General features: G+C 41.9%; 1 protein-coding gene across 5 annotated transcripts in view; it reads right to left on the reverse strand.

Moving 5' to 3' along the window:
- Positions 1-22061, reverse strand: part of camta1a (calmodulin binding transcription activator 1a) — a 276505-nt gene extending 254444 nt beyond the window's left edge. For 4 of the 5 annotated variants that reach the window (XM_070968777.1, XM_070968773.1, XM_070968774.1 and 1 more), the window contains exons 1-3: positions 21937-22024; positions 17994-18095; positions 8077-8180 (exon numbers count right to left, since the gene is read on the reverse strand). In XM_070968777.1, coding sequence (XP_070824878.1) covers positions 8077-8180; positions 17994-18095; positions 21937-21961 — 231 coding nt within the window. In that variant the 5' untranslated portion in view covers positions 21962-22024. Of the gene's footprint in view, positions 1-8076; positions 8181-17993; positions 18096-21936 lie in introns of all 5 variants that reach the window. The other variant, XM_070968776.1, reaches the window with a different exon arrangement.
- Between the last annotated feature and the right edge of the window lie 720 nt (positions 22062-22781).

The raw sequence follows: 22781 nt of genomic DNA on the forward strand, positions 1-22781 counted from the left end.
TTTAGCCAATTTCCTATAATTTCTTCTCTATTTAAATGGTTAGAGGCTCCTTGGTGTTAATTTCATATCTGCTAATTGCTTCTGGAGATAAAAAAAAAAAAATCGCACAAATTATATTCTTTTTATAAAACATAGGCTTTTTCTGAATATCACAGTATCTGAGAAATTTAAGGAACTTATTTTAAGAGTGAACAAAGTTATCAGGGCAGCAGACGTCGGCTAAACAGCTCTCCTAAATCCTTAAAAGGAGATTCTTAGATTAGGACACTTACATGGACTGAAGCATCAGAGTACACTGACCTGCCCTGAGAGTTATCCTCATGGACATGTTTAGTAGCTCCAGTGGAAAACCATACTATACTGTACACAGAGATTCAGTTTAAAAAGAACATGTTTGCAAAATGCATTTAAAAGTTCCGGGAGGCGACTTGGGTTACAGTGGATCATGCAAGTGAATACGATAATGTGCACTCCTGCCATTCAATCCCACTCACGGCTGGCAGAACAGAGGTATTCACTCATGTGATCATCTACCGTATGTGGAACAATAGAAGAGCTTATTGAAGCAGCGACGCGCACATCAAATGCAGATCTCATTTTCCTTTATCTAGTAAATAAAGTTAAACTCCATCACAAAAAGGTTCCGCACAGGAAAATCCTGACCCAGCGATTCTGAGGAAAAGGTAGAAATCTTTCCGTCTGTACCTGAATAGCTTTGCAGCTCAGTGAACACATGAGGGAAAAGGGAAAGAGACAGAAGATAAGAGTAAAGGAGGGAAACCAGAGGAAGAGAGAGCTGGAAAGAAATCGAAGACACAAGCTGAGTTCAATTTAGAGGCTTCCCACAGGAGGTGGAGTGACCTGTATCTGCTACAATAGAGGTCATGCAATTTTTAGTGGATACCCCTGTCTTCAGAGGATAGTCAGGACCCCTGCCTTGATGTGCACATCCACAGGAAAAAGCAAAGGGTCCCCGTAGCATGCAGGACCCCCTGAATGACCTGACTGGTGGGTTCCTATTACAACTGCCTCACTACACCGTTGCCTCGCAATTGACACTTCACAGTAAGCTACAACACTAGCAATCAGCAAAGCTATCAAGCTCACAGGAAGTTACGATGAAGTCAGCCATCCAGAGAAACTCTACCAATTCCTTATCTCCCGGTCTTCTACTTCCACCAGCCGAGTGATGAAAAAAGCGCCGTGAAATATATTTAGTAAACTGTAATTGAGTGGAAACTACAGTAAGATGAAAGTATATGATGACTCCACATAGACTCAACACACACACACACACACACACACACACATAAATTAGCCTGTTCCTATTGAAAACACTTTGAAAGGAAGTAGTGAAAAGTTGTCACTGCAACACTTTGGCTGAATAACTGTGCTCGCTGAGAAGCTGGAATAAATTGTGCCGGCATTTTGCCATCTAAACCTCAACTGAGTAGTTCAATGAAGAGCTGATATAAATAAAATCTGAACCTTGGTTAAAAAAGATCCCCAAAGGATGCCCTGCACCTACTCTATCCACTGTCATATTCTCAGTGCCTGCGCTGAAGAAACATGTGCACCTAAGCCAGAATACTGAAACGAAAAGCAACAACAACAACAACAAACAAACAAACAAACAGACAGATAGATGGACAAACACGACCTTTAATTTCCACCGATCGTCCCACAGCAGCTAATGAACATTTCGGTAAACATTTGCAATTGGTGGAAGTGATTTTAATTACTTTCCGCAGACAAAGCCACGCATGGCAAGGAGCTCAAATGAAGATAAACATTTAATCAAGCGCGACCTTGCGTTCGATTAGGTTCGATTCTCCGACCGTTGATGTCCGTAAAAACAACACTGACAGTCCAGATTTGGCAGCAAAATGACAGAAATGAAACAGATGTAGCAAAGATGACGACCACTAATTTGATGAGATATCTCTAATGTGAGTCCTGCTCATGCATAAGAGGAAACATTTATGTAGCCTGCATCAGGATTTTGCCAAAGCAGTGCTTTAACATCTGCACCAGGAGTACACGCCACACAAACTCATGGCATTCTCACTACAATTTGTCGATTTAATAACACACACCAAATGGAGGTTGCACAGGATTTCCCCACATGTTTTGTTGGGGAGATGGAGTTATTAGATCTTAATGAAATGAGGGTAAGCTAAGGGAACCCGATCGGCAAAGGCCATGTGTTTATGACTGAGGCCAACGTTTAAACCGTCATCTAGTAACTACATTAATAACACAATTAGCTGAGTCACAATCACAATCAATTCATCTCAGCATTGTGTATTCGACTGGCTGAGATTAATCAGAGCAGCACTTTGATGTTTAGCTAAAAGTTCTTACTGACCAACTGGACTTGTATCATCAATGGGTGTGATCAGATGGCGGGGGAGGGGGGAAAGAACGAGGAGCAGACCGGCAGACTGTGGCTCAAAGGACAGTGTCATGGGACTGAACCAAAAAAATGCGACAAGGTCAACAAACTGAAAAGTCATGCTGTGTTTTGAAGCAAACCTGCTACGCCTGCAGGACTGAGAAAGGCATAAACCTGGATGGCTGTAGCGTCCCATTCAAATAGACTAGAGCGATACCAGGGAGAGCAGGAGTTTTATTAATAGCCGAGAATGACCCTTTCACAGGGAAAGATCTCCATTACATACATAAGATGGAGAGCCATTGTTGTGTTATCCTTTCACATTTTAAATTAAAATATTTTAGTAAAAAAAAAGGCAGAGAAAGAGTCATTACTGTTTTCAAAGAACAGATGAATGAATAAAAAATTATTCATTTCCCCCCCTACAATTGTATTCCAGGGAGCGTATTGTTGTGTAAAATCGTAACGGCGGGATCCAAGATAACACGGTGGCGTGGAGCGGGTTAACACAAATTATGTTTTAGTCAGAGATAAGGAGTGAATGATTACACCACACTGCATCCAATTGTCATTATAACACCTATCTCATAGTGTTACTGACAGTCTCTCAGGTTTATCCGATGGCGCCTTTAATTTGATTTGTTGTGGTTTTTGATCGTTGCTTCCCTGCCTATTACACCCGCTGCCCGGTGAGTCCACTAAGTGTTTCTACTGGTGCTCCTGCTCTGTCGTGAGTGTCGGCATATTGCATGTAGGCACCATGCTGCGCTGCTGCTGGCAGCGGCGTGAGGCGCAGAGGATTATTCCTGACGACAGGGGCATTAAATGTGTAGCAGGCCGGTGGAGGCCTGAGCTGATGCTCCCTTGTCTGTTTTGGTTCAGCACCAGTTCAGAAGTAGTCCCTTCTAAGCTGAGTGGGAGCTCACAGTACTCAGAGCGTTGTGCCGTTCATTAAAGGCTGAGGGTGTCACACCAGCTTAGGCCCAGTGTCCTCCCTCAACCAAGGCTTCATGCCGTACTCCTCTGCCTCCACTTTTTAAGACCGAGTGACTTGGAATATAGTCACTTTTCCGAAACTGGCAAAATTTCTGTTTGTCAGGGCTCTATAATGTCACATATCTGTGGCACTTGTTAAAAGTCGGCATGGTTTATGTCTACAAGGAGGCTAACACTGAGGCATCTAATCCAGCAGGCCATGGCAGAGAAAATATTGCTCGCCCTCGTCCTCGGGACTCCAGTAACAAGTCCTAAATGCTGTCATTCAAACTCTGTGTCCATAAAGGCTGCTACAGAAGTAATAGTTAAGGAGCAAACTCGAACTGAATAGCAGAAAAGTCTTGCCTAAATAAAATCAGCTCCTTTCTTTGACTAGTAGTTTCCCAACGGATGACACACTTGCTTTGAATCCTATAATAATACACAGCCTGAATCAGAGCTCTAAAGTGCACCAAAGTGCAAGAAGTCCATGTTGAGAATAGCACTGGTGAAATTGCAATTCTCCTGCACATCTCAAGTCCTGCAACCTTCATGCCAGCGTAACCAAACATCAGGCTGACTCTGTTTGATCTTGAAAGGGATATAAGCCCAGAGCCGTTTCTGCGTGAGATGTCCTTCTTTAAAAAGATTCTAATCTCAACCGAAATGTCTAGCAAAATAGAGGTCATCGTGCCAGAGCACCCAGCAGACAATAGCGCCGCAGACCTGAGAGGAATTCTGTGAGGATTTGTGTCTCACCTGGGAGACACGGGGACATCAATGGCTGAAAGAGCAGCTACAAAAACAAGGTAAATATAGACTTCCTGGAAGTATTTAGGTTTTGCCGCACAAACTTACCCACATCTTGTTTCATTTTAATAGATGAGAAATCACAGAAACGTCACTGATTATTTCCACAAAAATAAATAATTATATATGTATTATATATTCCAATCATGACCTCCTTCAGTGTTTCAATAATGCCTTTTGTTTTCTCTGTAAATTCTCAAGCACTGCCAGGTACTTCTCTCCCATTGATAATTTGAAGGCTGATAGCATATCCGCACCTTGCACGCCGCTCATGATTCAATGACGTGAGTACCATTCAACCTTCTAAACTCCCGTTCCCTCCCTTGAATTTTGATTCAATTGGTTTATCTAATTTTCCAGTAAATGCTTGAAATGTATTCTTGCACACTTTATTCTCATGAAACTACACAGGGGAATCATGAGAGTAAGATAGAAATGAATAGCTCTGCATTAGCTTCACTTCACCTCACCAGCAACACCTCAGCCCCCACTCATTCTCCTCCCAGATTAAAGTTTCCGAGCAGCAAGTTGTATCCTCAATCATTTCCACCAAAGGTAAAATTAAGTGTGTACCTCTTCGTGAATGATATTTCAACAAGGTGCAAGTAATGTACGACTGCAAAAAGTGGGTGGAAAGGGAGAGGAACAATAGACGCTTTACGAATATTCCTTCATACAGTGAAGGTGCGACTGTCTAGCAGCTTTGCAGTCATGTCAGGGGTGCAAAGGACGCTTTCTTGGAGGCCACCTGGATATGTGAATGTACACACCAATAAAGGATAAATACATAGTAACCTGACAGCTGTTTTGTAAGTTTCCTCTCCAAGTTGTATGTACAGAGGGTGAGTTAACATAATCAATTAGATTTTTTGGTTTGTTAGCAAGCTAAAGTCCCAATTTTTTTAATACTTATATGCAACAGAAAGCAAGTACTGGGTAATAACCACCTGATATTCGCTGTTAAAGCTAACATCTGTCAATAATAGTCAATAATATCATAGATCAATCATGAAATGATCAGGTCCCAGGCACAGCAACATAGATTATATTGAATTATTTGACATTACATTACATAATATGAGGATATCTATGGAGCTGCAGTTTCCGATTCATTTCATTATTGATTAATTTGCCAATTATTTAGATTTCACTAAATGTCAGAGCAGCAGTCCATTGGCTAAAGATATCCAGTTTACTGTAATGTAAGACAAGGAAAGGCAGCAATTTCTCACATTTCTGAAGCTGGAACCAGATAATGTTTGGCATTTTTACTTGGAAAATGAAATTGTTAATTTTTGGAATAGCAGCAGATTGATTTTCTGTCAGTCAACTGATAGATTGATAGATGAATCGGAGCAGCTCTAAAGATCCCATATACATTTAAAATGAACCACCTGAACCACCGTGGGCGTCTGCAGAGAGTCCACGTCACACGGCCTCAAAGCCCACAGCACCAACAACAGTTTTCAAACATAAAGTCGCCAAACTGTACATAAGTGAACATTATCAGCTCTAACCTACCAGACCACTGAGATTCCTTAGATGTAAAAACTGGGAAATTAGTGCATTAAGCATGCTGAGCTCGTGCCAGAAATATGCACAGAATTGATGAGGTGTCACTTTCACTAAGAGTCACACAATTGCACCGACAAGAGCCTCTCTGATCCCTCCCTTCCAGCCTGTCTGCCACCAATGAGGCACAAACACTCTGATTTGCATGGTCTGCACAAAAAAAGGAACGTCCTTGATTTTAGGAAAGGTTGCCGTGCTCTCTTCAGCTCTGGAAAACACTATTGGCATGCACGCCACAACACCGCTGGAACCGTCTTTTTTTGCTCAATTTTTCCAATATCCTATATCCCTGAAATACGTCTCGTATGATTACATTTGGTAATAAATGAGAAGACATGCTAACAACTGTAGCCGACAGCATTTATCCCCACCAAATGCTTAGACTTACATTTTGAGATCAATTTCAGAGCCATGTTAATTAATTTAGACTGCTAGCAGCACAATGCAGGTCAAACAGGGCAAACAAGTTACAACATCAGCCAATTAGAAACACGCGAGCGTTATACATTTTTTTCATAACTAGGGCAGGGCGAGTGAGTAGAGATAGGACAGATGGACACTTGGACAGAGACTGAAAGCGATGTAGAGTACAATTAAGTATGTGTATTAATCACACTGATAAATAATCTCCTTCATCTATTCCCTGAAACACAATGAATCCAGTGAAGTCAGTGTAAAATAATATTTATCTGTATGTCAAAGACGGATTGCCTTTTTGAATATCCTGTTCCTTAGAAACAAGCCTGTCTGGTGCCTTATCATCTGGTTGTTTTTCACTCAATTAACTTTCATCACTGCAGATGACTATATTTATATGGTCACAATGTGTTAATCAAAAGCACGGATGGTTGATTTTTGCATATTGGTTTTAAGATTTGTCATGGTGTGTGTATTTAGGTCTAATTACTACCAGTTATTCTGAGAAAAGAGAAAGAAAAAGAAGCAGTTTTTCATTTATCGATAGTGGGAATGAAAGTGATAAATTCATCAACCTGCCCCCTGAGAAACAGAGCAAGTTGGCAAATGAGATCTGAGGCAAATGAAGCAACATACAGCAAGCCTCCGTCAGGGAAATACAACATATTTAAGATGTGTGTAGGCGTCGGTCCGCTCGCTAAAATAATCCAAGCAAGCGAATCAATTACTACGTGTCTATGAAGATTAGTGAAAATGACAGCTGTAAGTCCTTTCTTTAACAAAAATTACTGTTCTTTGCGTATGGATGTACTGCACCTAGATTTAGGCAGCAGTAACTAATTCTTCAGTTCACTTTTCCGAGAGACTCCACGTTCTTATACGCAATGTATTTTTGACGTGCTTATGTTTGTAATTCCACAAACAACATTTTTAAGCGATTAGGTGCTTCAGATGTCTGGCCGTTGGGAAGAGACAACAGAACCTCGTAGTTAAAGGCATCTGTGAGATCTTCTTACAAAGCAGAGCATTTCTGGATTTGATTTTCCTGAGAGAAAATGTAAAGTGGTGCGTTATCTCCCCTAATGTGATGCAAATATGAAATGCGAGACACCTTGAGCTTTCGCGGCGGCAATGTTAAACACTGTTTATGTTTACATCAAGAGCCTCTCACAATGCTTGCTAAGTACAGCAGCAGTGAAGTTTTTTGAATAACGCTCAACATGGAATTGACATTAACCTTCGATTTATGCCAAACAGGGTTTCCTTGCAAATCCATAGTAAATATAAACAGGATGAGACAGACATTCTACAACAATCTCAGTTTAAACATAAAGAAAGAATGATAGAGGTTTTTTTTTTTCTAAATTATGTGCTTTAGTCTTAAATTTCAAAGTCAAAAATGATACTGTTTCACAATCAAAGGTCAGGCTCTCCGTGCAAAGCCCGGTGGCAACGAATCCTCTATGTTAGGGAAAAATTTGCGATGCACCTAAACACAAATATCAGAGGAAGCTTTGGGTCGATACTGAGACAATCAATTTTAAGCTCAGAGCTTTAGTGCTCAGAAACGTTCCTGAAGCTGCACCTTAAATGCAATAAATATAAACAGAAAAAAAAAATCCTATAAAACCTTAAATACGGTTAAAACAATCCTGCTGAATTGTCCGGTTGCTGTAATCTGAAAGGGGGGATGAACTAAAGCTATGGAAATACACTGAACATGTCACACGGCGACATGCTGGAACATGCAAACTATGCGAGCAGCTAAGGGAAAGTTTGCAGAGAGGTCACCTGGCGTACAAACCTGTCTGAAACAGGCCTGAAAGAAAAAGGTGCGTTATGGACGGGTACCTTTGTGAAGAGATGGACTGAATGGAAAGCGGTGCGATAAGGAGCTGTGGCCTTACCTCATTAGTGTTCCACCGGTGTCTCTCCTTTGGCAGCGAGGTGCATTTTGGTAGACATTCAAGCAGCTTCTTGGGCAGGTATATTTTCAAATGTCCATGTTCATCTACAACAAGAGTGAGACAAAACAGAATATTTAGCGCAGGCTTCATACCTTCTTGACTTGTCTCCCTCTTTATCAGTCTCTCTGCAGCAAAACGCTGACTGTAAAATAACTATCCCCCACTGAATTAGGAAATTAATTTAAGAATAGAGCATTGCATACATTTTATTTCGTGCTCAGCTAAATTATTTTACTATGAAATGCATTCTATCAGGGGAGTTCACTGGAAATTTTTCACTGTCAACTTGTAAAGGCTGTGTCTATTCATTATTTAGACACAATAAACACCCTTGAGTGATTTTATAGTGTATGGGGATTTAGTATGGGAATCTGTGTTCTGCATGCCAGAATGTGGTATATTATTCAGGGAAATAATTACAATTACCAGGCCCAATGCTTACATCATAATATATGTCGTTCAATGTAGACATTTCACAACCAGTTCACAAGCATTATAAAACAGTGAGGTTTAAAGGCGCCCTCATGCATGGATGCATTCAAATGTCTATTGCTTTCTTTCTGCTCAAATATGCAGATGGATTAAGTGTGAACAAATTATATTTGTTTAGGGAGACAAAAACATGTTGAATTTATAATATCGCGAAAAATCCCATTATAGTCTCGGGGTGTTTTTTTTTTTTTATCAGAACATGAGATGCAGGCTTATGTGGCAATAATTTTAGTAATTTACATACAAAATGGGGATATACTAAGCAAGGATCTTATCATTAATGAGTTTAAATGCGAAAAAAGCAGCGATTGTCAATCATAGCTACATGACAGAGGAACCCTCTTAAAGTTGGAGACCAATGTTACAGGACTAAAATAAAGTAATAGCAGGTGCATCCGCGTCAAAAAAGGCTGTGTGGGAAAGGTTTATGGTTCATTACAGAGGATGAATAGAGCCTTGTGTAAGACTGTGTCATTGAGGTAATATTTCACCATGCCTATCATCTAAAACACAGCAAACAAACAACACGAGCTTTTCTCGTCTCTGTAGTTGTTCCTGTCCTCCATTCACAAAGACTGCCAGAACCTAATCTTTTGAATATACCACACTTCTAATGCATTTAGAGCCCGTAACACTGCAAATATTGGATGCAGAGTTAATTAATCCAGGTAATGTCCCAGCATGTGCAAATGACTCTATTATTCAGTTTTAATGTATGTGGATTGAACATAAATAAATTCACTAAAGGTAAAGCCAAATACGGCATTTGTATGCAATGCAATTTAGCTTGAAAATGCATTACAACTGGAAAACAACATTCTTTCACTTTTATATAACTGTGGGTTAGCGTACTAGGATGAGCAAAGGGAGAGACAGAGAAAAGCCTGAATATGAGTGCTGACTATGGATCCCTGGGGTAGCTGATATCAGTGGTTGACTGGGAAAAAAGCGAAAAAGTTCAACCAAAGCAAAATACCACTTTAAAGCCAGTACAAATAAGCCAGTAGTGCACTTGATTATGGGGATATAACAAGAGTGCGTGTAGCTTGCTGTACATCACAGCAAGAACAGAGTGCTACTGCGTATGGAAAATTCAATGGGAATGAACACAGTGGGTCCACAGAGAAGGAGCTGGCTCGGAGCATCTGAGTGTAATATGTAAGGTGGAACATCATCACTCCCAAAGGGAAGCAGGAGTATGTCTGTAGTGTTTGCCATTTCCATCTGTACCTGTAATTCTGCATGTCTGCTTTATATGAGCTGCGCAGGTATCTGTAACCATTCGCTTCGCCCAATTAAGAATCACATACAGCATCTGCTCCTCGGTACCACCAGAACCAGAAAACATGCTGCAACTGAATGATCAGGCAACAAAGGAAGTTGTTTTTATGTGCAGGCGTATTGTTGTGCAGCTGTGGACTTGCTTTAATGCAGTGCCACACATTTGTTATCTTTCACTAAAAGGGTCAAGAAGAGCAAGGGCCTTCAATGTTGAAGCACACTCACAAATAGGAAATCACCTTGGATCCACACTCAGACACAGCATGGGTCAGTACAAAGTCTTGTCCATCTCCCATCTTACAAAATGCGCTGTGAAGATTTGCTCTTTGCTCGGCAGACAGCAGCAGATACATATGGCGAGCCTGTCTCTGCACAGATTATTCAGGATTCGATGCTGCCCCCTGGCACACCCTCCTATGACACCACTGAGACAGAGCTGAATTGGAATATGTCTCAAGTATGTTGAGGATTTTCTCACAGAGAGAGTGGAGATAGAAATCTAGCGTGGGGGGATATGTCTGCTCAGCCTGCCAGCAGGTTCAAATTTGTGGGATGAGAATATACAGCGCAGAGGATCATGACAAATGCAATAAAATCTTTCACTTGGTTTTAATTATTTCACAACCTTGTAATTACACCGGTCATTGCACAAAATGTTTTTTGCACAAAGCATTGTTGGCTCCACAGCTCTCCCTGCCATGAACCCCTGAACTATGCAAAACACATCTCATCTCAGTATGCTGGGCACACGAATAGGTGACACAACCGCAACATGCATTTTACTTTGAAATGCCACTCTTGTATTTGTCAAGTAACAACCCCCCCAAGCAACAGAGCAACCTGTGCAAACACTGCAGGACTAACAAGATGTTAACTGGGTTTCTCCTAATCCCTCACCCTTACACGGACGCTTCTGAAATCAGGTTACCGCTGAAACCAGGGATTGATCAGATCACTAATGTGCATGTAAACACACTGAATGCAAAAAGACTTTATTATCAAGACACTCCCATAGGAGCCCAATATATATTCAGCCACTATTTTTACAGTAGACACAGACGTCCATTGTACACATTTTGCACAATGTTGTGTTGGAAACATGTATTTAAAAAAAACTTTGGTATTGTAAAGTATAATCATATTTCCTTATATTTTGGTTGAACTTCTCATCTGTTTTATTAGCCAAAAAGCTAATGTTAGCAAGCCAATTAAAGCCATGAACCGCTTGTTTTGCAATAATTCTTTGGGGGATGCAAACAGGAAGTATACTGTAGCCATGGAGTCAATTAATTAGCTGTGGGCTAAAACTTTGCAAGCTAAGTCTTGGGTTTTTTTATATTATTTGTTTGCATTTTGGTCCAGTTTGCAATGTACAGACCACGATCAGTGGATTATTTTTCATACTGAAGAAGAAGTCCTGGGGCACGTCTTTTTTTCTGGTCTTTAAGCAAATTTATGGACGTTTCTTCGATAGATTTTGCCCTCAGAATGTTTAAGTCCAGCATATCTAAGCATGTGTGTGTCCGTGTGTTCACGTCTTTCTCTCCAGGCAGGAGGAAAACCCCCTGCTGGAACACATATATTTAAAAATCTAATTTAGAGATTCATCTTAAAAATATAGGCAGTGCAGCCAGATTGGATTTGATATGCTACAAAAACTACGCTCTTAAATTGCTGCCTTCCAGTATGTAGCATGCACCCTTTTGTGTCCACAGTCTGCCGTTTATAAGACAATGCTGCAGGAAAATGATGCTAAACACACAGACGAGGCGAGTAAGTTGTGTTTATGGCCAAACCGTGGACAGTTCTTGACAAGCCAATTCAGTCACCTGACCCCAATCCAAATGAGCATGTGTTTCACTTGCTGAAGACCAGACTGAAGGCAAAAAGGCCCCAAAACAAGCAAGAAATGAATGTGGCTGCAGTACAGGCCTGGCAGAGCATCACCAGGGAACACGCCAAGTGTTTGTTGATGTCTATGGATTTCAGACAGTCCCTGAGTGCAAAGGATTTTGAACCAAATAGCTGATATAATGACATAATATATCTACGCCATTAAATATTCATTAGGATACCCACATTTTAGCAATATACCTGTACTATGTAGAGTAATTTCACTATGTACAAATTAAACCAGCACCACCAGTGAAATGGACAAAGCACTTGGTGTTGCATTTATTTTATGAGTATATTTATTGTTAATTTCCACTGCTAAATTAACACTAAACTATGTAAAGGATAACAGTAAAGATGGCAAACCAGGAAGCCATCCAGCCTGTCGGCTCGTATAAACATGGTCCATATAAAGCGGGGGCCTCTTACCAGCCTATAGCACATTAACATCAGATTATACAGTGGGCCACTGTGTTCAAGGTTTTATCTATCTCAGATATGGATGACTGTATTTCTTTGAAGAGCAGGCTAACTGTTGTCATGTCTCAAACAGTGCACTGCGCTTTGTGCTGTTAAATAAACCATGTGTTTTAGATGTGGCTCTTATTTTGTAGATGTTCAGTGTCGGCCTTCTCTAATCTGGGAGTCCTTGTCTGACTTGAGAGGGGCCTTGTTTCTGTAGAAGAACGTTTTTTTAAGAGGCTCTCAAAGCACACAAAGGTGAACTCAACATAACTGTTGTCGAGTGCTGAGGTTTCTTTTCAGCAGCGTCTCGGACCTCTTAACCGTTTTATTCTTTCAGCTGCTATTTATCCACACAAATAATAATTCAGCTGCTCTACGTCTGCTCTTCCTTCCACTGGGCATTTCCACAGATGTGAAGGAGAAACTGTGAGTGTTACAACAAAGCATTTCTTACTAATTAAAGACCCGTCCGCTGTGGAAATCCACACATATACCGCAGTTTATGCATCGGCTGAAAACAACCAACAGGCGGATGGCTTGGTTGTCAGATTTGGAATAGGTTTACAGAATATAGAAAAGCTCTTCCTAATCAAATTGTCTGATTTGATCAGTGCATAAACAACAAATTACCCACAAAATCTTGCCTTTGAAAATGTAAATGTAGCTTTTTTTTTCCTTCGCCAGAAGCTCATCAAAGCCTGAAAGGAACTGCACTTCTTTGCATTTCCCGTGGACTAAGGTTTAATATTTATTCTGGAGTCTAAACAGCAGGCTTAATGACTGTCTCTACATTAGCCAAGAAAAGGATACACAGAAAACTACTATTTGGTTGTAAAACACTAAAGTGCAAGACAGGCTGATACCAGAGCTTGTTACATGAGAGGATGTGCTGAGCTGAGCTGGCACGCTGGAGCCAATTACATTCTAGGTCTTGATGAGCGAGCTCACATACAAAAGGCTAAACAGGGAGAGGAGCCCTGTTCAACACAGAGGCTACAGGTCTGCAGCTTTCATGTTGCCATTTGTGTGCTGAACAGAGGCAGCCTGTGCATGCCCCTTCATAATTCGCATCACCGTCCGTCGAATGGGTATAAAGATATATATTTCTGTGTGCTGATGTTTGGATTATCACTGATCCTGGCTGCTAAGCAAACACTTGGGCCGAATTTAAGGGTATCTGTCATGCTAGCTTGCTCCAGCCCCACCCTAGAGACGAGAGCGAGGGTCATGAGACTGGAAAGGCTGACAAAAACAAATCTTTAATCAATATCCGAGCCCTGAACGCAAAACCCTCTCTCTTCCGTCTCTGTCTCAGAGCGCTCTGGGAGTGACAGTTTTTCTTTTTAATCTGTGCCCACATTGTGGAGAAATTGCAAGCTAATGTTTTGGCTATAGATCATTCAACAAATCGCTGCTGGCAGTGCATATCCAAAGTAACAGTTTGAATGCAAGCATTTTCCCTAACAGTTCAGTGGCTAATATGGTTTAAGGATGTGGAGAGCACTGTAACAGCTCCTTCAAAGTCTTCCTTTGTAGCTATACCTGAAACATGAGGCAGGTGAATTACAGAAGAACACACAGTCATGTGGATAAACATTTGGCTCTCATCTCCGTCCAGTAAGAAGTGCTGTGAAACTGAATTAGGCCTATGGCAATGTGTGTTATCATTAGGTTGGATGACAGCCATCCACTGGGCCGGACCGAAAATGCCCCTGAGAGTTTAGCTCCAAAATTAGCCCGGTTAGCCAAATGAGCTTAGCTCAGACACATTTCATCAACTGGGTTGAGAAATTTCAAGCTACCAGAGACAAAAACATACTCTGATCCACCTAAAGTGAAGCCAGGCGACATGTCATCAATGGCAGTGAGTGATACTGTATGCAGATAACAAATCATATAGCAAACCTTTCAAAATTCTGCCCTAATGATGGTCTCAAGTCCATCACAAGGAGGTTGCCTGTTTTGCATATTTCCCAGTGTGCCGACTATATTTTAAATGAAGGGAACTCAGTTTAATTGCCAACACTGAGACTTTTTAAAAATAAAAGAACCTGCATTGTTTCACCTGGTGATTCACCCTCATTTGTTACACCCCCTGAAACTGACAATGGTGTTTGTTCCGAAAGCTTACTTTTGAAGAAGCAAGAGACATTTTGATCGCTTAATCCCTGTATTATATGGACAGAATAACACTCACACACTTATGCAGTCACAGTGAGATGAACAGAAACAGTAGAACATCACTTATTATTTAAATCATTGTACTTGCATATCTATATTCATGCAATTTCCTTAAAAGGGATGTGAGAACGTGGTCGTTGAAATGCACGAACATGACGAGAAATGTAACGAGAATCTAAATTTAAACAATCCACAACTGGAGTGTGTGGGATGAGACGTGCACGGAGCATAATGAGCAGATCTATAGGAGGAGAGATGTCAAAGCAGTCCAGTGACAGAGTTCAACGTCAGATCAAAGGCAAAGGTGCAGCGGCGGGCCAACGTGGTGAAAGCAGTTACTAGATGTTGGCAGATGAACAAAAAAAACATCGAGACAAAAGAAAGAATGTGGCCAAATGTGAAGCGGAGATGAAGTCAAACAGCCAAGGTGCAGCGGTCGACTGATGACATGCTGTCAATTAAAAGCAATCAAACTGGTTGCGATGCATGAAAGAGGGAGTAAAGGTGGAGAGGGGGGGTTTAACCGGCGGGAGACTGGAGCCACGATGGTATTTACAGTGATGGGATATTGCCCCTGTCGCCTTTAGATTAGGACACTTTCCTGTGATTCAGCTAAGCCCCCAAATTCTTGCTAACGTCACTAATCATTTGCAGCCGAATGTCATGACTTACATTTAACACTTTCAAAGAAGAATTAACCTCTAATATGTGAAAAACTTTATATAGTTTCTCACATAAACAAAACAAAAATCCCTCCTTGCTCTGTGTAAGACATTACAGCTTTTGTCCTATGTCTCCAACGTCACAAAACTTCACAAAATACCATTTAATTTGCATAGGCTTTGAAAATCTATATCACTGATTTCACATTGAGTCCACCAGGGAGACTGATGGTACTTGGCCACTAGTGAACAGAGCACTTGATTAGCCCACTTGATTAGACCAAAGTCTGCAGCCTACTGCTTGTGGGAGATCCGGAGCTGAGCTTTACTACAACACAGGGCAATATAAGGAGTGTCAAATTTCCCAGGCAGTAATGACAGTGATTGGCCCACAGTGCACAGGCTGGTCCCCACACAGCCTGACGGGGACACGGAGATGTCTGTAGACTTAAAATAGTGTATTAGTGTAGGATCTCTTTATCATTTGGCCTATAGTCTAGCACTCTTAATAGCACTCTTACATACAGTGAAATTACTAAATGCTCACAAGCAAAAGAAAAAAAAAACAGTACTTCTGAACTTCACCATAAAACTACAACAAAGAGGTTCAGGGTGGCGTTCAGGGTGAGTGTTTGACCTGCAACACACACAACAGCTGCTGCAAAAGATGCAAAAGGTGCCGTTTTTCCCCCCCAGTGGGAAGGATAGAAAAAAAGCTGAATGCCAGTAGGAGATCTGGATTATACTAAATCTCACCGGGCATTATTTCCTATGCAGCCGTGGTATGACCACACATGCGGAGGGGGGCAGAATTCATTGTTTACAGTCCCTCAGTGGCTATACCCTGGACGCACTATGGCTCCATGTGGGTATAATAATATAGAGTAATATGGCATAATAAGGGAAGACTGTCAAAAAGTCAAACAGCTGAAAGAAAAAAAAAGCTTAGGCCTATTACTGGAAGTTCAACAAACATGCACACACGGTTAACTGCCTGCAACAAACTGAAAATGACTCTTTATGTGTTCTCAGCCCTCACCAAGCTCACCCATCCATAAAAATCCCATCTCAAGGAGAGCAGAGGTGAGGTCTCTCTCTCTCACACACACTCCCTCTCTCTCGCTCTCTTTCACTTTCTCCCTTTTGCTTACACATGCACACAAACAAAGCCCTTCTTTCTGTGTCATAACTACTCCCACAATTACTCAGACGATTACTCAGATCAATGGTTTACCTGCCTGTTTGAGCTGCTGTATTCTGCCACGGAGTATCCTGGCGAGGCAGAGAAACCTCCAGGCTGAACGCATTAAATGGGGTGTCTGACATGGGTACAGGATACTGTAATACCACGCAATAAGATGAGGGAGAATAGCAAGACTCGCAAAAACCTATTGTCAGTCACAGCTGTCACACATGAGGGGGTAACGCAAAAGTCTATCAACAAAGTCCCTGTTACAGTATGCATCCCTGTTTCATAGATCTGCACAAGCAGTCCCCTGCCATTAAATCTCTCAAAACATTCGCTTTCAAAAAATACCAAAAACATTTGGTGCAGCAGAGCTCTCCCAGTGACAGACATCGAGTGAGGAGCCTAACAAGGGGTTGGGGATGATTTCAGACTCTCTATTTAGAAATGACAATACATGAGCACACTTAATTACCCAGTCTCTAGTCTAGATCAACAGAGTCTTCCAGCAGTGAAGAGACTGGTGTATTTATTAACAATGAAGGGGCTCCTTTCTGCTGAGAAACAATCTGCTTTACAGAGGATGGGTAAAGACAGAGGGTAAAATTCAGACACATTTTCTAAAGAGGCATGGAGGGAAAATCACACACACACACACACACACACACACACACACACACACAGAGAAAAAAATCAAGACTTTGGCCTATATTTCTGACTGATTTGTTTTGGTTGTGACAGAAAATAGCACTTGTACACAGACTTGTAAGTGCACTGAAGCAGTTCCCACAGAAGCTGGTTTTTACAAGTCATAAAAACCTCAGCTGTGATGTCGTGTTGTCTTTGTTCTTTGCCCCTAGTCTACTGTTCTCATAGAGCATAAATGTAATGAGAGGGAGGCAAAGGCAAAGATTAATCCATTTGAAGGAAAAAAAAACAAACAAAAAACATCATAGGATGCTGTTCTTTTTCCAGCAATGCAGAAATATTTTTGTCACACACAATTTCATTTTGCAAGATTTTAAAGTCACATTGTTAAAGGGTAATTCTGGTATGTAGCGCCATTTTTTACATAGTTCGGGGTCTTATAGGTGCAAAAAGTTTTGGGAGTGGTCCAGCAGATCACCTCAGATGGCAGCGGCGAAATGGGCCGCAATGGCTGCAACATAATCCTTCGGGGAAAAATGCGCTCGTCAAAGCACGGCCTCTAAAAGCGCTTGTTTCTGCCACTGACATGCTCAGATTGTTATTGTAAGTGTCAGACAACATTATCTATTTATGCTCTATGAGAAGTGTAGAAACACCCTTTAACTTGGGTGCACCCCCCCGCCCCCCTCCATCAAATACAGGTTTAAGAAAAGCAGAGAAAAGGCAAGCACAGGGCCGTAATTGATGGCTCAAAATGTAAGCTTTCTCTCTGAGGGTCTGCTCAGGTCCTGATCCCCTGGCCTCAACCTGAAACAATCACTCTTAGTTAACGACAACACTTCAGCTATTGACAGCGTGATCCCGTAAAGCAGACACTTCAATCAACAGAGCAGCCGGAGGAGGTGTTGTGTTGGAGGAGAATAAAAGAAGGAGGGGGCATGGGGACGGATGAAATCAAGAAGTAAATAAATGAATCAATGAATGAATAATAGATTGGCCAGCGAGTGGCCTCTTGGAGCAGCAATGCAGTATTAATAACTGACTCTTACTGTTCGTCTCTGTGTCATCACTGATACTCTTAGGTGGACCATGGCCAGCATAACACACTGCTGATCTGTACATTCGATCCGGATTACGAACTTTCTTCAGTCCTTCAGGAGGCAAAGAGAAAAGTAGAGAAAATCGAGGAAAAGAAGCATTCTCCCAGCCTGTGATAGCTCAGCAAACTCCCCATGCAAGCAACATCAACAGAAGCGAGACAGTATATCAAAATACATTGAAAACACATAAGAGCTGTTGGTCAGAGTATGATGCTTATAATCAGATGAATATTAATAACATGAAGAAATCACAGTGAATTTGTCTGTTGTCATTTTAAACAGTGAAGTTCTCTATTGACTGAATATTTTGGTAGCTATAAGAAAAGGGAACAGGAATAAGGGTCAGTCTGGGTCTGGCCTGGTTTGATACGAGTCAAAAACAATCCCTATTGTATCAGTGGGAAACTGGATGAATCAATACAATCAATCAGTGGAGGCCGTGCAAAGCAGTCAGTAAAGGTCTATTACAGGCAGGCGGTAAGAATGATACATCTCAGCAACCACAAGCCGGACCCGGGTCCCATCCATCCACACCTCACTGATTCAATTAAAAGGCCGGGGGGGGGGGGGATGCAGCGCCTGATTCAACACAAAACTGGGAGAGCAAGTTGTCCGACATCGCAAGGAGGTTAAATTCATCCTTCTTTACAAAACAGCCGAGAAATATTCATACCATTGCTGCACAAGCACTTTTGTAAGTTAATGGCTGACTGCGTGCTTGCTTGATGTTTTGCTGCCGCTTCACCCTGAACTTTGAGTGAAATGATAACATCATGGAACTTTTTAAACTGCACCCGCTTGAATATAAAAGGGAAATATTACTTCCTGCGCTGCCGAGGCTGCGGGCCTAATGCACCGCGTTTCAGAAAGCGGCCTTTGTTGATTGTTTCTGTCGTCACTGAAGTTCAGCCTGCGTTGCATTTGTGCAGCTTATTTAACACACCTGTGCGAGCTTTAGGTGTCGGGAAACTATCCCTTCGTCGTTGGACTTGTGTTTATCTGCTTTTAAATAACGGTCTACGCTGTTGCAACAGTACCAACATTAAGCCTCAGATGTTAAAAGCATCAACACAGCGTTTCCTTTTCTGGTGAATCCCAACATCACAAAAGTGTTAACGCGACAGCTTGTGTTTACAAAAGCGCCTGTTTCGTTCCTCAAATTTAGCTCTTGTGCAGCAATATTTTGTATGACGTGCTGCTCTGGAAGATTCCTAAGACCATTGGCTATAGTTTTATCTCGAGCAGGCTCAGCGTCAGACACATCAAGCCTGTCTTTTCACTGCCCTCCAGGCCTTGTACTTAAAGTAACGGACCCACAGTGCTTTTTATGAGTGTGAAGGAGAAAAAAAAACACCCCCAGGAGCCCTGACAATCAGTTAGGCTGGAGAGAAATACCCCAGGATGTAAACATTACACCGCTGAGTGAGACTGGGTCATGGCCCCTGGGTTTAACGCAAGATGTAACCCTCAGTTGTTATGGGCCATCATAAGACCTGCCAAACAACTAAGAGAGATCAGCACTGCCCGCATACCACAAGGACAAAAGGTTAAGGAAACACTGCTCAGCTCTCTCACCGGCTGCCCGACATCCAGGGACACGCCATGTCAAAACTGCAACAGTGACGTACATTTAAGAGCATGTTCTACATTAATGAACAGCCAGAACTGAGAAAAACTGGATGCAGGAGGACGGATTCGGCCTGACAGCTCCACGTAAAAGCCTTAAGGGCCAGGTTTACATGAGACGACATCGCGTTTATGTGAAGGCATGAAGCACTCGCTCTTTCTATATGCTCCCCTTGCTCCTCCTCCTCCTTTTTCCACTGACCGGCCTCACAGGAACACTGAAAATAACTTAACCTGCTCAGCAATGGGACTTTCAAGTCAGGGTTTTCAGTGAGAGCTCCCTGTGTCGGAGAGGCACCGAGATTAACAGCTGGAGCCTATTTGTTAAGTTCAGCTATGTAGATGAATGCATTAGGACTATACACCACAGTGAAGTCATTACTATCATAAAACCAGATGTCTTCATTTTTTGTCATAGCCACAGACAGATCCCTCATATAGTAAGTGTGCTTCTGTAGCTCAATACCACCCCCTGGTGGGACTCTGCTTAGTGGTTGGCACACTGACATCCAAACTGAATTCCCAGTCTTTTATCGTTTCCCCTCACATGGACAGAGGCAATTTGTTTACACTCGTTTGAAACATTAAAGTAATCCTACATCAAAAAGAATTCATGTTTCAGGTTACTGACACCAAACTCTGACAGAGGTCTGTTGAATTTTCAAGCCTGCAACAGTACAGTATGAACAGCTCAGAAACAGCTGGACCGGACGATTTATGTAGAAATCTTTTCTCCCTCTCTCTCTCTCTCTCTCTCTCTCTCTCGCAAATTATGCAGCCAATTTTAAAGTCTGATGACTCTTTTGCTCCACCCTAAGGGTCAATATGAATCAATAAATATAAAAATACTACAAGTTTAGGGGTGGGAAGCAAGAACATACTGCATTAATGATCTATCATTTGACTCAGCTCATGGAAAAACTAAAGTTAAACACTGGAAAGTGTGACATAACTGAAAAACCTGGCATCAACACAAACAGGAAAATGTCATTAAACATGCACATCAGGTAAACAAGTTCAGGTATTTCCCATGAAACCCCATCATGTACGTTTTTAAGCTGCTTTATGTTTATGTCACCCTCAGAGGCTGTAAATACATAGTCTGCGTCAAATACTCTTAACAATAAAGAGCTGCCACCTGAGTAGGAAAGCGATGGATTACATCTCATCCTTATTTTCATACATGCGTCGCTCAGTTACTCACCCAGAAATTCCACGGGCCCATCTGAATGAGAACACATCTCTTATGCATATGTTTTGCAGTAAAACACCCCACTAAACAGGAAATAAGTAAGTCTAATGCCTTTCATTTTAAGTTAGTGAGCCGTATGCAATAAGCTGAGGGGGGGAAAGTCATCATTTTGTCCTGTGTGTAAAGTAGTTTAATGGGCAGGCTGCTGGAAATCCTACTTTCCATCCACCCTGTTTCCTCTGGTGTGATGGCATTTCATTTCCAGTGCGATAGGGCACTGCAAGTCGAGCGGGCACTGTAACGTTTTGATGCCCGCGTCTCAAACCGAATATAGGCCAAGTGCTTGGCTAATTGGCATTTGGAAAAACAGAATATTCGCTCATTTGGGCCTTACAGAAAAAAATAAATAAATAAAATAAAATACATCACTTCTGACTCGCAAACACTGCTCGCTGCATGCCAAAGAAAATTCTCGCGCTTCAAGGGGGTGAACTGCACGAGCCTCTCCAAGACCAAAAAAAAAGGAAAAAATTTAAAAAAAAAACTGGATTAATACGCGTGGAAACAGATGCCCGAATAATTATCAAAATGCTCCCAAAACAAGCTGCAAACAGCGGCTGCAGGACAGAGCCGTATTGAGAGATAAACTAACACAACCACGCCGCTTTTTAAAGCTGGGTAATAAGGGAAGAAGTTAGTCGATGCCAATGACATGTTGTCATTAACTTAGCCGTGTTGTGAACAACTTGAATTGCTCGTCGTTTGACAGAAATCCCGAGCAAAATAAACGGCGGACGCGCTACTTTCACCACGCCGACTATTTGTCCCCGTGGCGTGCTTTAAATGTGGGCTACGATGGGAATAGTAGCTGGCTAGAATGCAAGCTAATATTAGCTGGCTAGGTGATGTCTCCACGTTTTAGCTGCCTCTTCGGAGCAAAATAGCGGAGCCGTTTTCTACCCCAAATTTCTCCGCTCGTCCTCACGCGGGTGTCGTCTCCGCGCAGAGTTGCAGCTGTTCTAAAAACCGCACGGCCGACATAGTGGCGAATTAATCCCATTATATTTCTCTTACCTTCCGGCTTGTTTTCGGCAGCCATTTCCCCTTCACGCGCAACATCCTCCTCCTCCTCACGACCGTGGGTACCACGCGCGTGCACGGCGAGGACAGCACGAGGAGGGACTGGAGAAGCGAGCGGCGAGTCGGTCCGGCCGAGGCGAACTTACCATTGGCTGTGAGGCGGTGACTGACAGAGAGGCTCCGGGATGAAAAACACATCTCCCCTCACCTTGACACCACCAGCAGTGTTTTTGTTTTTTTTTTGTTTTTTTTTTTACAGTGAATTTCAAGCAGCTCAGAGGCGCTGCAGGTCTGGCATGACGCTTTTGTTAAAAGATGGTGACGCGTTATTACATTAAAAGGCAAAAAAAAAAAAAAAAAAAGAAACTTAATGCCCAGTAGGTGATGCCACATCTTTTATCCTCGCTTGAAACTAATTAGATTGTGAATATTAAATGTTTGTCTTTGAGCCGTCCCGCTGAAGTTGTTTAACAGTCCTTCCTGAGTGCCAAAAAACTGATCTTACTTAGACTAGTGCGTTAACATGTTTAACTGTTAATGGCCTCATGAAGATTTTTTTATCATATCCTCTGCTGATCTAAACTGATAATGTCTTACCCCAAATATTCTATACAACTGATGGCAGACCAGTCATTTTTGGATACAGCCAATGAGCGTCCATTTTTGCGCGTCTTATTTTGATTTTAAGGTTAATATTACTATATTTAATCCGCTCAGTATCAATTGTGGGTTCCATCCCTTTAAAAGATAATGTCAGATATACGTGAGACATATCAAATAACAGTCCGCACAGTCCATCAATCAAGTGTCCAGATGTCAGTTTACATCTGAAAGCCTGT

This window comes from Chaetodon trifascialis, chromosome 8 (genome assembly GCF_039877785.1).
Source record: "Chaetodon trifascialis isolate fChaTrf1 chromosome 8, fChaTrf1.hap1, whole genome shotgun sequence".
Taxonomy (NCBI): Eukaryota; Metazoa; Chordata; class Actinopteri; order Chaetodontiformes; family Chaetodontidae; genus Chaetodon; species Chaetodon trifascialis.